We start from the raw sequence: 14,428 nt of genomic DNA, 5'->3' as shown, positions 1-14,428 counted from the left end.
TGTTTTCCATCCCATTCCATGATTCTGCGTATGAAACAAATATCCTCGGGTAAAATAGATAGGCCAGGTTTTTGCCTTATTCACAGGTCCGTGTACTATGTCTTGAACCCAAACAGAGAAAGGATTTGTGGCATTCCAGTAAGTAACCTGCAGACATAAAATAAATTTATCATTGTTTTAATAAAATATATTCATAATTATGAATCCTCCAACCCCTAAAATATACAAACTCAAGTGGTTATATAATATAGTAATTATACTTAATTGTAAATTAAACTGATTTGATTTATAACAAAGTACCTGATAATGCAAGATGGACATTGTGATCAAGAAGTTCTGCAAAGATAAATGGAAGTAGCCGTTCCATAAAAACATGACAGTCATGACTCTTCATGCCTGAAAACTTTCCTTTCTCTATATCAGCACAACTTGCTAAGTCTGCGGCATAACCGTCTGGGAATTGTACCATTTTCACGCATTCCAATATTTTTGTCCTGTCAGCTTCTTCCAATGTGTATACAGGAAAAGGTGCTTCACCATTCGCATCAACGTGTAAGTGAGCTCGATCACAGAATCGTTCTATATCCAATCTTGACTTGATTGTGTCTTTTGATATTCCCACCACACTCATAAGAGTATTGATGATGTTGTCGAAAAAATTCTTCTCTATATGCATCACATCAAGATAATGTCGGAGATTGAGGTCCGTCCAGTACGGCAACTCCCAAAATATGCTTTCTTTGTGCCAGTTGTGCCACTTCCCGTATCCAGCCTTCTTTTTTTCATGACCGTTTCCACCACACTCCGATGTTTTTGGGGGTTTGACAGATTCAATCCGCTCGGTATAAACTTGCTCACCATTTAAAGACTCTGGTGGATACTCATTAATAGCGTGTCTACCCTTCAAAAAGTCTTTTCTATTCTTCCTTAATGGATGACCCTGAACCCTAAACCCTAAACCCTAAACCCTTCCATTTGGCAGATAAAAAGCCTTTGTGTCTTCCATGCAAATTGGACAAGACAATTTACTGTGGGTCGTCCATCCAGATAACATACCATACGCCGGAAAGTCGCTTATCGTCCACATCAACACAGCTTTTAATTTGAAATTTTGATTCAAGGATACATCATATGCATCTACTCCAACTGACCATAATTCTTTTAACTCCTCGATAAGTGGGCGGAGGAAGATATCAAGACTAGCTCGCGGATGATTAGACCCAGAATTCAATATTGTAAGGAATAAGTACTCTGTCTTCATGCACATACCTGGGGGTAAATTCTAAGGAGTCAAGATCACAGGCCATACAGAATGATTGTGAGACATGCCAAAAGGATTGAACCCATATGTACATAATCCAAGATAAACGTTACGAGGTTCTTCGGCAAACTGGGGATGTAGATCATGAAAATATCTTCACTCTGCAGCATCAGAGGGATGACACATTTCTCCTTCCTTTGCTTGGTGCTCCGCATGCCATCTCATTGCCGCTGCCGTCTTCTTGCTCTGATACATTCGCTTCAATCTGTCAGCAATAGGTAGATACCACATACGACTATATGGTATTCTAGTTTGTGATCGTCGTCGACCTTCGTTCGGCTTATACCTTGGTGCTTGACAAAATTTACATTCCTCCCACATTTCATCTTCTTTCCAGAAGATCATACAATTGTTAATACAAACATCAATTTTATGAAATGGGAGGCCTAAATTTCCCATCAGTTTCTCTGTCTCGTAATTTGAACTGGTTGCATTATTCCCGTCAGGTAGATACTCGGTAAACAAAGAAGCCCACGAATCCACACACTTTTCACTCATATTATAATCCACCTTATTTTGCATGAACCGAGCAGCTAAGGATAACTACGAGTGGCCTTCCCGACAACCATCATATAAAGGATTTTTTCCAGCATCTAAGAGGTTGTAAAACTTTTGGGAATGATTATGCACAGGTTCTTGTACATTCTGATAGTTATCACCTTGATGATAGTTATCATGAAATGCATCATTCACCATATGCATATAACTATTTTCAGCAATATGACCCATTTGATCTTCTTCACTCCCACTTATATGAGTTGTATCAACAGAACTAGTTTCACAATCCAGATCAGTAATTTCTTCTCCATACTTATACCAAATATAATAATCCGGCATGAATCTTTTACTATACAAATGATTCCAAATTTTTTTCCCAGTAAAAATTTGCAATTTTTGCAAACACTACAAGGGCAGTAAAACTTGCCACCATTGCTTTGTGTCAGAGGCTGATTGTTTGCAAAATTCATGAATTGCTCCATTCCTTCTACAAATTCAGCCGAGAAATTTCCCGTCTTTTCATCAATCTTCTTATACATCCATTCTCTATAATTAGAATTTCCTGACATTTTATATAAAAAAAACTCGTAATTGTGATTCAGCCAAAAATTATGATTCAGCCAAGGCACAATTGTGATCCAGCAGAGAAATCGCTAAGCTGTATATATAGATATTTTCCCGACTACATTGCGACTGTTTTGCGTCCAATTAACGACTACAAACCAATAGTCGTTAAAAGTAGATACACCAACCACAAAATGTAAAACACGTGTTTAATTTTTTGCGATTCGCCGCAACAGTCGCCTTTTAGTCGCCACATTACGACAATTTAACGACAACAGTTTACCGACAACATATTAGTCGTATATTAGTCGCCAAATGGCGACAGTTGTACAACGACATATTGTGGTCATTAATAGACGATGATTTGGCGACTAAATTGGTTTAGTCGCAGGGTAGTCGTCAAGTAGTCGTGTAATAGTCGGTAAATTTAGCGACTACATAATGAGTCGCTAAATTTAGTCGGTAAAATACTGTTTTCGTGTAGTAGAATTATTGTTATATATACAATTAAATTATTGTATAAAACACCACTATTCATCTAGCGTTACCGCCACAAATGAAATAACAGTGAAATACCACTTTTACAATAATTCCTATTGACATTTAAGCTGTAAAGTTCTTATATTCTAAATTAGCATTATTTAAAAACAAAACTCATATCTCAAAATATGAGCTCCTACTTGGGTTTGAATAATTAAAAAAAATATCTCATAACCAGATGAATTAACTGTACAAATGTAATCGAAACAAAACTTATGAATACCTACATATATAATATATATAGAATTCCAAGTCTCACTTTCTTTTTCTTTTTTTGTGTCTGTAGTAAAACATAATAAAAAGTCTAATCTTCAATATAAACAGCTCAGAGCAGAATGATTCGACATAATTATTTAATTTGGCAATTATATGCTACTACTGTATATAGGCGTATTCGTAACATATACTATATAATGTGATGTCAATTAAAGAAACATACTAGTAATTTTTTTCTTGTAGACTTGATGAACCTGTTTGTTTCAAACTTTCAATAGAAAAAGGCGCACAAACCAAGAATAAATTTAATACCTCCTATCCGAAACAGAAATAGAACGAATCCGTTGACCGAAAAAAATGGTTACAGAATTGGTTTAAAAGTACATAACTACAGAATTGGAACGTATATAATGATCGGAGCCGAAAATTAAGAAATGCATATAAAGTTGCGAACTTTTAGAAGTACGACGAGTCGACGACGTATTCAAAGATGCCACGTTCCATACGTAACGCCGTGCGTATATCTATCACATATTTAAGGTAGTATACTAGTATGTATATACTAATATAATAGGGTATAATGTGTATACAACTTCCAACAATGTTATCAAAGTGTAGATAAGTTGTGAGTTGTGACTTGTTAGTTTACACAATCGATACGACGACGTATTCAAAGATGCCCCTAAACCCTCCATAAGCCATACGTAACGCCGTGCCCGTGCGTATAATACAAAAGCTTGCATATGTAAATTGGTATGTACTAACAGTATATGTAAACAATCTTATAAATGTAAATAAGTTGTGAGTAAGATTATATAATAATCAATATAAAGACGTATTTAAATATGCCCCACACGCTCCCACACGCTAGTATTAACAAATAGTGTTATATTGAAAATCAAAGAGCTCGTGTGGCTTGATTTTTTATGTTTTAAATCGGACGGAATTGTAAAACCTTTGAATTAAGACTCAAAGAAAAATCTTCACTGCGTATCCTAAGGTCCAATCCGAAATTTGTTCTCAAGAAAAATATATTAATTACGTCATAGTTAATATACACTTAATATATATATATGTATATATATATATAGAGACGGCAGATGGGCAAAGAAGAGACATTACCAGAAACAGAGTTCTTCTTTTGTCTTTAATAGGTCTCTCTCTGGTTTTTTATGCCCCCTCAACAAATAAAAAAAAGCAACACTCGACGAAACTTCTCAAGATCGTAACAGTGTAAGTATCTTCCTAAATATTTGGATTTTTAACCGAAACTATATATTCTCCTTTCTTTATCTCTTGTCTGAATATATTACTTTAAATTTTTTACAGGTAAACTTTAATGGCTCTATCTTTTGGTTACTTACAAAGAGACAACAGTTTCAAGAAAGATTCTAAAGAGTGTGAAACACCAAGAATTCTGAAAAAACCAGTAAATATGTATCTGGAGAAGACTTTATCGTTCAAAGATTTGGTCGAGCAGGGAAACAATTGCAGAGATGAAACTATTGGGGTCAAAACGAGAAGAGGTATAAACCTGAAAGGTCCGAAGCCAGATAACATGATTCTTGAGAGGAGTCTCTCGTTCACGAGTCTAGTCCAGGTGGAGCACAGAGAAGAAGAAGACGAAGAAAGAGGCTCGTCTCCGAAAAGAAGGAACAGGGGTAAAATGGGAATTTTAGGGAATTTAACGGCGTTAAGTGTGCCACAACCAACGCCGTTTTGGTCTCCCAGACCGTCGACGGAACTTGACGCTGCCGCCGTTACGTTGCAAAAGGTTTACAAAAGTTATCGAACGCGTCGCAATCTCGCTGACTGCGCAGTAGTTGCAGAAGAGTTATGGTACGTTAAGTTCTAAATATTATGGAAAATGCCCCATACAATCTCACTTTTATTAGATTTAACCCCTTATTTAGAAAAAAATGCTAAAAAACAATCGAAAACACTTGCATTGGGACTTTTACATTTGGACTAAAGTTTATATTCTAAAAGAAGCAAGAAATATTGTAATAGAAAATATTTTCAACAAGTTAATCTTTATACAAACCTGATATTTTATATGAAAGTATATGTGTGTGTCTGTGTTTGGTTTAGGTGGAAAGAATTGGAATTGGCAGCGTCAGAACCGAACCGAACCAACGAGAAACCAGAGACGGCTGTGTCGAGGTGGGCAAGAGCTGGGACAAAAGCTGCAAAGGTACAAATAAATGAACCTTTTATGATTAATTAATGAATTAATGTCATACATTATCATAATTTGATAGTATGTTTTTTATAGGTAGGGAAAGGATTGTTGAAAGATGATAAAGCCCAGAAATTGGCATTGCGACATTGGTTAGAAGCCGTAAGTTTCGGCTTTAAATTCTTACTTTCGTACTTTAGTATATGATTATTATACTTTGATATATAATAACGTTTTGTTTATTTTATTTTCATGTAGATTGACCCACGACATAGGTACGGACATAATTTACACTTATACTATGATATTTGGTCAGAAAGCGCGAGTACTCAGCCATTTTTCTTCTGGTAAATTTAACACAAACTTAGTCAATTTTGTAAAGATTTTTTTCTTCTCAATTAGTTGAGCTGATTCGTTAGCAAATCTTTTGAATGATACCAAAGGTTAGACATTGGAGATGGCAAGGAAGTGAATCTCACCAAATGTCCAAGAACTCTTCTTCAACGCCAGTGCATCACCTACCTTGGTCCGGTATGTATACATGTACATTGTTATTCGGTTATTTCCGGTTATTAAAAACACAATCCGATTTTAATTTTGATTGTAATTCGGTTTGATTAACAGAAAGAGAGACAAGCGTACGAAGTGGTAGTGGAAGGAGGGAAACTAGTCAACCGACAAAACAAGAACCTCGTGGAGACCATCGAAGGAACCAAATGGATCTTCGTGTTGAGCACAACAAGAAAATTTTACATTGGTCAGAAAGAGAAAGGTCGGTTTCAGCATTCGAGTTTTCTTTCCGGCGCCGCAATTACTGCCGCCGGTAGAATTGTCTCTCACGGTGGAGTTGTAGAAGCTGTGTGGCCGTACAGTGGCCATTATCTCCCGACGGAGGAGAATTTCCAAGAATTTATCGGTTTCTTAAGAGAAAACCATGTGGATCTCACTAATGTCAAGGTGATTAAGATTATGAAAGATTATCAATGTGATCAGATTTAGCTTAACTTTGAGATTACTGATGGTTAAAATTTTTGTTCTTCAGCTGAATGCGATTGACGACGACATTCATCGGCGATCCAACGACGGAAGCACCAAACCGTCGAAATCTGACGGTGGAGATGAAACTAAGGCTGACGCGGTTGATCCTACGGCGGAGGATCTCAGGGAAAAGAAGCCGTTTTCGTGCAAGTGGAGTACCGGAAATGGGCCTAGGATTGGGTGTGTGCGGGACTATCCCATGGATCTGCAGACGCGGGCGCTTGAGCAAGTCAACCTTTCTCCTCGTGTGGTCAACGGAACGATGGGATTATATGGCCCAATACCTTCGCCAAGGCCTAGCCCAAAGATTCGTGTCTCTCCTAGGATATCTTGCATGGGTCTTCCAAGTCCGAGGAACTAATAATTTTCCATTTTTTTTCTAATCTGATCATTCAAATTATTATTTTTTGTTTCCTCCCCTGGTCTTGGGTGATTCTTTAACTAGGGTACAACTTGTACCCATTAAATTTTCAAATAATTTAATTTTACATTTTTGTAGGGTTATATTTACCCTTTTTACCTTTTATTTACTTTGTAACATCCGCTTCGATCTCACGATTTTGGTTTTAATACAATTACCTAGAAATATAGAGCAAGTCATAAAAAATTGAAGGGGAAATGAGAAAAATGTTGAATGGTTTTTTCCCACGAAAACAGTTATTTATTTCGACCGACCAATGTACAACTTAATTAAAATCTCCTCCTCGTACAACATATGATTAGAATTTAGACCAGAAAAGTCAAAATACGGAGAAAAAAAGGAGCCACGTGCGGATTACGTTAGTGGACTCACTAAATGGATGGAAGTCACGTGACAAACGATCTTTACCGCTCACCAACGGCACGCGTAGCTCTCACGCTTGGTGACCCATTTCTCTCTCGTAGCCAATCCAAGTTACGAAATTTAAATATTTTATTTTATTTTAACACTTTTTTTTTGGGCGTGTTATTCGTTCAACTGAAGTAAACCGTAAAGTCAAAGAACCGATATGGATGGATCATTCATACGTAATTAATATGAGTTGAATTTTTTTTGAAATTCAAAAAGTTATGATAACCGATCATTAATCATTTTGATTGTGAATAAATACTACTAGTTGAATGATACAGGGTTTAACATAACGTATGGTTTTAAAATTGATATATAGCCAATGGTTGAACCGATAATAGTTTTCGGTTAAATCAAACCGGTATATTTGGAACCGTGCAGCTGAGAATAATTACCCGTCAGGAAAGAGAAAGGAAAGAGAAGAGAAAAAGAAAAGACCCAAACTTTGAGAAACACCTTCATTCTCTTCCCATCAAAGCTTCCTTTTATCCTCGTTTTTTCAATTCGCGTGAAGAGAGAGAGAGAGAGAGAGAGATAAAGCAGAGGAGAGAATCGACATTCGATTACGCATTTTTGTCCCAGATCGCCAGGAGGAGTGGGAAGAACGAAGATGACTATTGGGGTTTTCTGTGTTTCCCTGTTTCAGCCCTGAATTGGATCTTTCCTTATTTTTTTTCCGGGAGAATCTTTTTGGGTCTGCGATTCTGGTGGATTAAAGGGTTTTTTTTTTTTGGTTTGGAAGAGAATACATTTCCCCTTTTGAGTCGGCGTTTGTGGTCGAGATTATCATAGTTTAGGGTTTTGGAATCTGAATCGCGATTATCGATGGAAGCTCGTGTGGGAAACAAATTTCGTCTTGGACGGAAAATCGGAAGTGGTTCTTTTGGAGAGATCTATCTCGGTTCGTATTTTCTCAATTAATTCATTTACTGTTCCAATATGTTCTTGAGATTTTTCTGGGATTGTAATCTAAATCCCTAACATTGCCCTTGGATTGTGGTTTCTTTAGGTACTCATATTCAAACGAACGAAGAAGTCGCAATCAAGCTTGTGAGTTCTTGCTGCTAAATTTTGTTTTTGAGGCATATTATGTGAAGATTTTTAATTGCAGATGGAGACAATCTTTGTTGCTTACTATAAAAAGCTAGACCTTGAAAAACATTTATTTAGTTACTTGAATCATTTCAATCTGGTACAAAACTCTAATCTTCACAAATGTCTCAAAGCTTCTTTTAGAAATATTTGTTATTGCTAGTAGCTTTTTAATGGCCAGAGCGTAAAAACATTTATGTAGCATGATTTTGTATTTTATTTTCCAGGTTGATTTGTTATTGCTAGTAGCCTTTTGAGAGTTAAGTCTTTTCTCTTTGCAGGAAAATGTGAAGACAAAGCATCCCCAGCTGCTATATGAGTCGAAGTTATACAGAGTTCTACAGGGAGGAAGTAAAAATTCATTTCTGATAAACGATCGCATGTTTTTTTCTTCTCTCCTTTCTATCTGCTCTGCTATAGCCATGTCCCTAATCTCTTTTGAACCTTTAATTTTGGCAGCTGGTGTTCCAAATGTCAAGTGGTTTGGCGTTGAAGGTGACTACAATGTTCTGGTGATGGATTTACTTGGGCCTAGTCTTGAAGACTTGTTCAATTTCTGTAGCAGGAAACTTTCCTTGAAGTCGGTCCTCATGCTTGCAGATCAAATGGTAGATCTCTTTTGTCTCTATGTGACTCCTTCTCCATAGGCTTGTTTACTGATTTTGAATCTTTGGTTTTTATGTTTAGATCAACCGTGTTGAGTATTTCCATTCAAAATCTTTCCTTCACCGAGATCTCAAGCCAGACAACTTTCTCATGGGTTTAGGAAGACGCGCAAACCAGGTTTCCTTCACCTATATCTTTGATTTTGCTCTCATATTACTTTGTATCATCTCAAAAATAACCCTTTTTTCGTTTCTAAAGGTGTACATCATTGACTTTGGTCTTGCTAAGAAATACCGGGATAATACTACCCATCAGCACATTCCCTACAGGTGAGACAATCGAATCGACTTGTTATCTTCTTCATACTTAACAATTCTGAACTAGCCCGTCATTTTAATATTCTTTAGGGAAAATAAGAATCTCACTGGAACTGCAAGATATGCGAGTATGAACACTCACTTGGGAATTGGTAAGTTCAACAAAAAACCCGCTTTAGATGTTTCGTGTTGTAATGCTCGAGCCACTGTCCTTATATCAATGACTTATTTTTTTCTTTTATATAGAACAAAGCCGACGTGATGACCTAGAATCTCTTGGTTACATTCTCATGTATTTCCTTAAAGGAAGGTGAGTATTATCTTACCTACATGCCTTATTGTTTTACTTTGTTCTTCGCATTCCTTATAAGAATGTTTTCATGGTATTTTTTTAGTCTTCCATGGCAAGGACTTAAAGCTGGAACCAAGAAACAAAAGTATGAGAGAATAAGCGAAAAGAAAGTATCTACATCAATTGAGGTAAAAGTCTCAATTACAAAGTCTGATTCTTTATTTCAACCTTCTACTTTCATTACTGTTCCTTGACGAATTTCCCCATCTTCCTGCAGTCCTTATGCCGGGGTTACCCATCCGAATTCGCATCTTACTTCCATTACTGTCGCTCGCTTCGGTTTGATGATAAACCAGATTACGGTTATCTCAAAAGAATATTCCGGGATCTCTTTATCCGAGAAGGTTTTGAAGCTTTTTTCTTTCCCCTCAAATCCGCATGTTTTTATTTCCCAATTCCGCACTTTCTTACATCATGTCTTTAATCACAGGGTTTCAGTTCGATTATGTCTTTGACTGGACCATATTGAAGTATCAGCAGTCCCAACTAACCGCACCTCCATCTCGTGGCCTCGTAACTCCTGCAGCTGGAACCAGTGCGGGTTTGCCCCCAGGATTGACCAGTATCGATAGATATGCAGGTGAAAATTTTAAATACTTGAAGAGCTCTATGATCAATAGAATGTACAAAGCTATAGAAAAGTGTAAAACTTTGTTTGTCTCTCTTGAAGGCGAAGAAGAGGGAGGGAGACCACCGATGGATTCATCAAGAAGGAGAATGTCAGGAGCTCTTGATAACTCTGGAAACATCTCAACAGCGGCTGTTAAAGCCCCAATGGTATGACAAAAAAATGCTCTGTTTTCTTTTTTTTCTCTCTCTCTCTCGAAACCAACAAAGCTACAAACTTTTAGCTCTTTTACTGATCCAAATTGTAAAACCATTCTTTGGGAGAGTTTTTTCATTAGCTTTAATAAAAAATCCCGGTTGGAATATTCCCACAATCCCACCCCACATAAAAAAATAAATAAATAAAACATACTGAAATTTTTAACTTATTTCATGTATGTACTAAAAGCTTCATATATTTTCAGCATTCGAAATCAAATATAGATTTAGTATTTATTAAAACTTTCGCCTTTCAACAAAATGAGAGTCAGCTTTCAACTGTGAAAATGAATTAAAAAAAAAAATTGTAAAGTCGAAACCAAAAGCTAACTTAACATATCTGATTTTGTTTTCTGCGTAAAAATTAATTAATTCTTTTTAAGAGGGGGACTTCATAACCATTGGTATAAACATCTGTTCTTTTCATATTTTGATGTATGAACTTTGTGATGGGGTTCTAAATTTTGTAAAACAATGTGATTCTTGTGTGAAAGTAAGTATAGATTTTTTAGAAAATTTCTGGCTCTGGTGAGTAATTAATATTTTTGTTTTCCTTTCTTCATAGATGCCAAGCTCGTCGCTGTTCGCACAATCAGCAGGATCATCAAGAAGAGTAACGTCGGAGGAGCTACAGAGATGCCGTACCGGCGGCGGATTAAGAAACTCTCCGGTGGTTTCAACGTCGGAAGGGAAGAGATCTTCTTCCACCAGAAAACAATACGATACTGCGATCAAAGGCATCGAGACTCTCCAAGTCTCTGACGAAAGGTTTCATCACCACTGATCCATCCACTTAGGAAAAAAACGTTGTCATATTTGTTCAGAGATTAATTATAAAAGCTTCGACTCTATATTGGAGAAACGAGAAAATTTGCTGATTTTTTTTTTTTGTTCTTTTTAATATTGCTTTTAATCGTTTCTAAAGTTTACTTGTCTTTTCTTCGTTTTGTTTTACTACGAAGAGAAATTAATTTCAGTGTTTGGAGTTGGAGTTATCGTATATGTATATAGTTACAGCTTTTAGTAGCAGTGGAAATCTTTTTCTCTAGAAAAAGAATGGAAAACTAGTAATACATGCACGATAGTAATTCATCCACTTAGAATTAAAAGTTGATCAAAGTTTTTAGTTACTCAGAAGTTTTAATATTTGTAAGATGGTTAATATGCGGTGACTGCTATAAGGACAGTAGCGATTGTATCAATTAAAAGGAAACATATCGCTGACAAAAAACAAAGGAAACATATCACTGTAAAGTTAATTCACTGTAAAGAGCAAAAAGACTGGGGTTAAATCAAAATAAGAAGAAAACTAGAGGGTGTAAAATGCAATATACTTGAAGTATTAAGATTTTATCCGGCCATTACTTCACACTTCACGCCCATCGTCATTCCATATGCTTTCTCCTCTCAGAAGAGTTTACTCCGTTCTGCAACCCTAGTCTCGTTGATTTCGAATCTGGAAGCTCCAATCCGAGAAATCGTTCCAGAGATCTGATAGCTTTTTCTTCGAGGATCTGGTTTCGGTGAGAATCCGCGGAGTCTTCTGTTTGAGCAAAATCGGTGAGTTCTCAAATCTTCAGCTTTTTTTTTTTTTCGTTTGATCTTAGTATCGTAAGATCTGATCGGTCGTTGGTCTAAGTACTGGATTCTTCTTCCGTTCATTTCACGATTATCTCAAGGAAATGAACTTATTTCGGGATGTCTTGTTAGATTTCAATTGTGGTTTTGTTGTCTTGAGTTCGATCTCGGCGCGATTTAGCACGGTAGACATATGGATGTGATACTTTGAATTAGTTTTTAGAAATGCATTGGTGAATTTTCCCATTGATGTTTTGGTTTACTCGTTAGTTTTCTGGAACTTAGCTGTTAAGCACTGTAAATTGTAGGAAATGGCAGACAACAATTCACCACCTGGCTCTGCAGAAGAGAAAGCAGATCAAATCGTTGAAGCTAACGCATTAGCCAAGGACGATACTTCACTGGAAACAATAGTTCGAAGGTTCCAGGATTCAATGTCAGAGTCAAAGACCCACAAATTCTGGGAGACTCAGCCCGTTGGGCAGTTCAAGGATGTCGGGGACACGAGTTTGCCTGAAGGCCCAATTGAGCCTGCAACTCCTTTATCTGAGGTCAAGCAAGAGCCGTACAACCTTCCTTCTGTTTACGAATGGACCACCTGCGATATGAGCTCAGATGATATGTGCTCAGAGGTATACAACCTTCTCAAGAACAACTATGTTGAGGATGATGAGAACATGTTCAGGTTCAATTACTCCAAGGAGTTTCTCAGGTGGGCTCTTCGCCCTCCTGGTTATTACCAGAGCTGGCACATTGGTGTCCGTGCCAAGACCTCCAAAAAACTCGTTGCTTTCATCAGCGGTGTGCCAGCAAGGATCAGGGTGCGCGACGAGGTTGTGAAAATGGCTGAGATCAATTTCTTGTGTGTTCACAAGAAGCTCAGGTCGAAGAGACTTGCTCCGGTCATGATCAAGGAGGTAACGAGAAGGGTTCACTTGGAGAATATATGGCAAGCAGCTTATACCGCAGGAGTTATACTTCCTACACCCATCACCACCTGCCAATACTGGCACAGGTCGTTGAACCCAAAGAAGCTAATCGATGTTGGGTTTTCAAGGCTTGGTGCAAGAATGACGATGAGCAGAACCATAAAGCTCTACAAGTTACCTGATGCACCGGTCACTCCCGGGTTCAGGAAAATGGAACCACGCGATGTCCCGGCTGTTACAAGGTTGCTTAGGAACTACCTTAGCCAGTTCGGAGTCGCGACTGACTTTGACGAGAACGACGTCGAGCACTGGCTACTCCCGAGAGAAGATGTTGTGGACAGTTACTTAGTAGAAAGCCCTGAAACTCATGATGTCACTGACTTCTGCAGCTTCTACACTCTCCCTTCGACTATCCTTGGTAACCCGAACTACACAATATTGAAAGCTGCTTATTCTTACTACAATGTCGCCACACAGACCTCGTTTCTTCAGCTGATGAATGATGCGCTAATCGTGTCTAAGCAAAAGGGTTTCGACGTGTTCAACGCGTTGGATGTGATGCACAATGAGAGTTTCTTGAAAGAGTTAAAGTTTGGTCCAGGAGATGGTCAGCTTCACTACTATCTCTATAACTACCGTTTGAGAAGTGCATTGAAGCCAGCTGAACTTGGCCTTGTTCTCTTATAAGCTCTTCAATTGCAATGGTATTAGTTCGTTTGGTATCAAGAAACTTGAAAATTTGGATTTTTTTTTTCCCTTTTTTTTCTTTATCTGAACTACTTCTCTCCTGGGTTACTGAAACTGAGTTTAACTCATTTGGCAATGCGATTTTGAATTTTCTGGAAGTGTGATTTTGTTACTTGTGTGCATTTCACTTGTGGTTGAGATACGGAGAGTTGACCCTGACAACTAAAGTCAACGCTAATTTTCAGATGACAAAGACAAACTCTTATGACTTAAAGGGTTGAAGTTTCAGAAGACTATGATTCGGCCCAATAACTTAACTTTTTGCAGGAATATTTGATCCTCATAGTCATCGTTGGATATACATGCAAGATTGTTTTTTTCATATAATTCGTGTTGATGCGGTGTCATCGTCTTACGTATGCAGTTTTGAGAAAAGGGATTGTTGGTATTAAGTTGTTAACAACAACCAACACAAAAACCGATTGAACCGGAAAAAAAACTCTACATGAGAGAGAAAAAACGGGTATCCATTGGAAAGAAGAAATCTTACCTTTTTGTCTGTTCCAATTTTTGTTACTATGAATGGTAATGCTTAAAAAACAAAAATCAAAAACTAAATCCGGCTTATTTTTTTTGTTTTATTTTTCAGTACCTGAAACGGCATTTAAACCCAATTGACCCTTCAACACTTAATATTTTTTAAATAATAAATCCATTCAAAGATATAGTCTTAGTTAAGAAACAAAAATCAAAATGGAGTTCCGATTAGCTCCATTTTAGTATGATCTAAACTAAACTCAACAAAAAAAAAACATGTAAGCAGCAGAGAAATGCGATTTAATACCAGGCCCGTTTCT

The 14,428-nt window shown here is 37.2% G+C and overlaps 3 protein-coding genes across 4 annotated transcripts; all 3 read left to right on the top strand.

Annotated features, from left to right (window-relative positions):
• The first annotated feature begins 4,262 nt into the window (after window positions 1–4,262).
• LOC18019195 (IQ domain-containing protein IQM5) lies at window positions 4,263–6,907 on the top strand. The gene is made up of 8 exons (XM_006401193.2): window positions 4,263–4,372; window positions 4,469–4,978; window positions 5,231–5,333; window positions 5,415–5,480; window positions 5,577–5,665; window positions 5,762–5,849; window positions 5,943–6,275; window positions 6,361–6,907. Exons 2-8 carry the CDS (start codon window positions 4,479–4,481, stop codon window positions 6,715–6,717), a joined length of 1,536 nt encoding a protein of 511 aa, XP_006401256.1. The 5' UTR covers window positions 4,263–4,372; window positions 4,469–4,478; the 3' UTR covers window positions 6,718–6,907.
• A 708-nt stretch (window positions 6,908–7,615) lies between these two features.
• LOC18019194 (casein kinase 1-like protein 12) lies at window positions 7,616–11,403 on the top strand. 2 transcript variants are annotated; one of them, XM_006401191.2, is made up of 13 exons: window positions 7,616–8,086; window positions 8,195–8,235; window positions 8,559–8,628; window positions 8,737–8,885; window positions 8,965–9,060; window positions 9,142–9,212; window positions 9,291–9,352; window positions 9,447–9,510; window positions 9,596–9,680; window positions 9,770–9,896; window positions 9,983–10,132; window positions 10,223–10,329; window positions 10,943–11,403. In XM_006401191.2, the coding sequence occupies exons 1-13, from the start codon at window positions 8,011–8,013 to the stop codon at window positions 11,159–11,161; spliced, it is 1,317 nt and encodes a 438-aa protein (XP_006401254.1). In that variant the 5' UTR covers window positions 7,616–8,010; the 3' UTR covers window positions 11,162–11,403. The 2 variants fall into 2 exon arrangements, with proteins under 2 accessions (XP_006401254.1, XP_024011461.1); XM_024155693.1 differs by having other exon boundaries at window positions 8,559–8,885.
• A 356-nt stretch (window positions 11,404–11,759) lies between these two features.
• LOC18018100 (glycylpeptide N-tetradecanoyltransferase 1) lies at window positions 11,760–13,723 on the top strand. Its single transcript, XM_006401190.2, has 2 exons — window positions 11,760–11,937; window positions 12,264–13,723. Exon 2 carries the CDS (start codon window positions 12,267–12,269, stop codon window positions 13,569–13,571), a length of 1,305 nt encoding a protein of 434 aa, XP_006401253.1. The 5' UTR covers window positions 11,760–11,937; window positions 12,264–12,266; the 3' UTR covers window positions 13,572–13,723.
• Window positions 13,724–14,428: the final 705 nt, after the last annotated feature.

Source organism: Eutrema salsugineum, unplaced genomic scaffold (genome assembly GCF_000478725.1).
Source record: "Eutrema salsugineum unplaced genomic scaffold, Eutsalg1_0 scaffold_2, whole genome shotgun sequence".
Classification (NCBI taxonomy): Eukaryota; Viridiplantae; Streptophyta; class Magnoliopsida; order Brassicales; family Brassicaceae; genus Eutrema; species Eutrema salsugineum.
The sequence above is the reverse complement of the archived record's forward strand: the minus strand, read 5'-3'. Positions and strand labels throughout refer to the sequence as shown.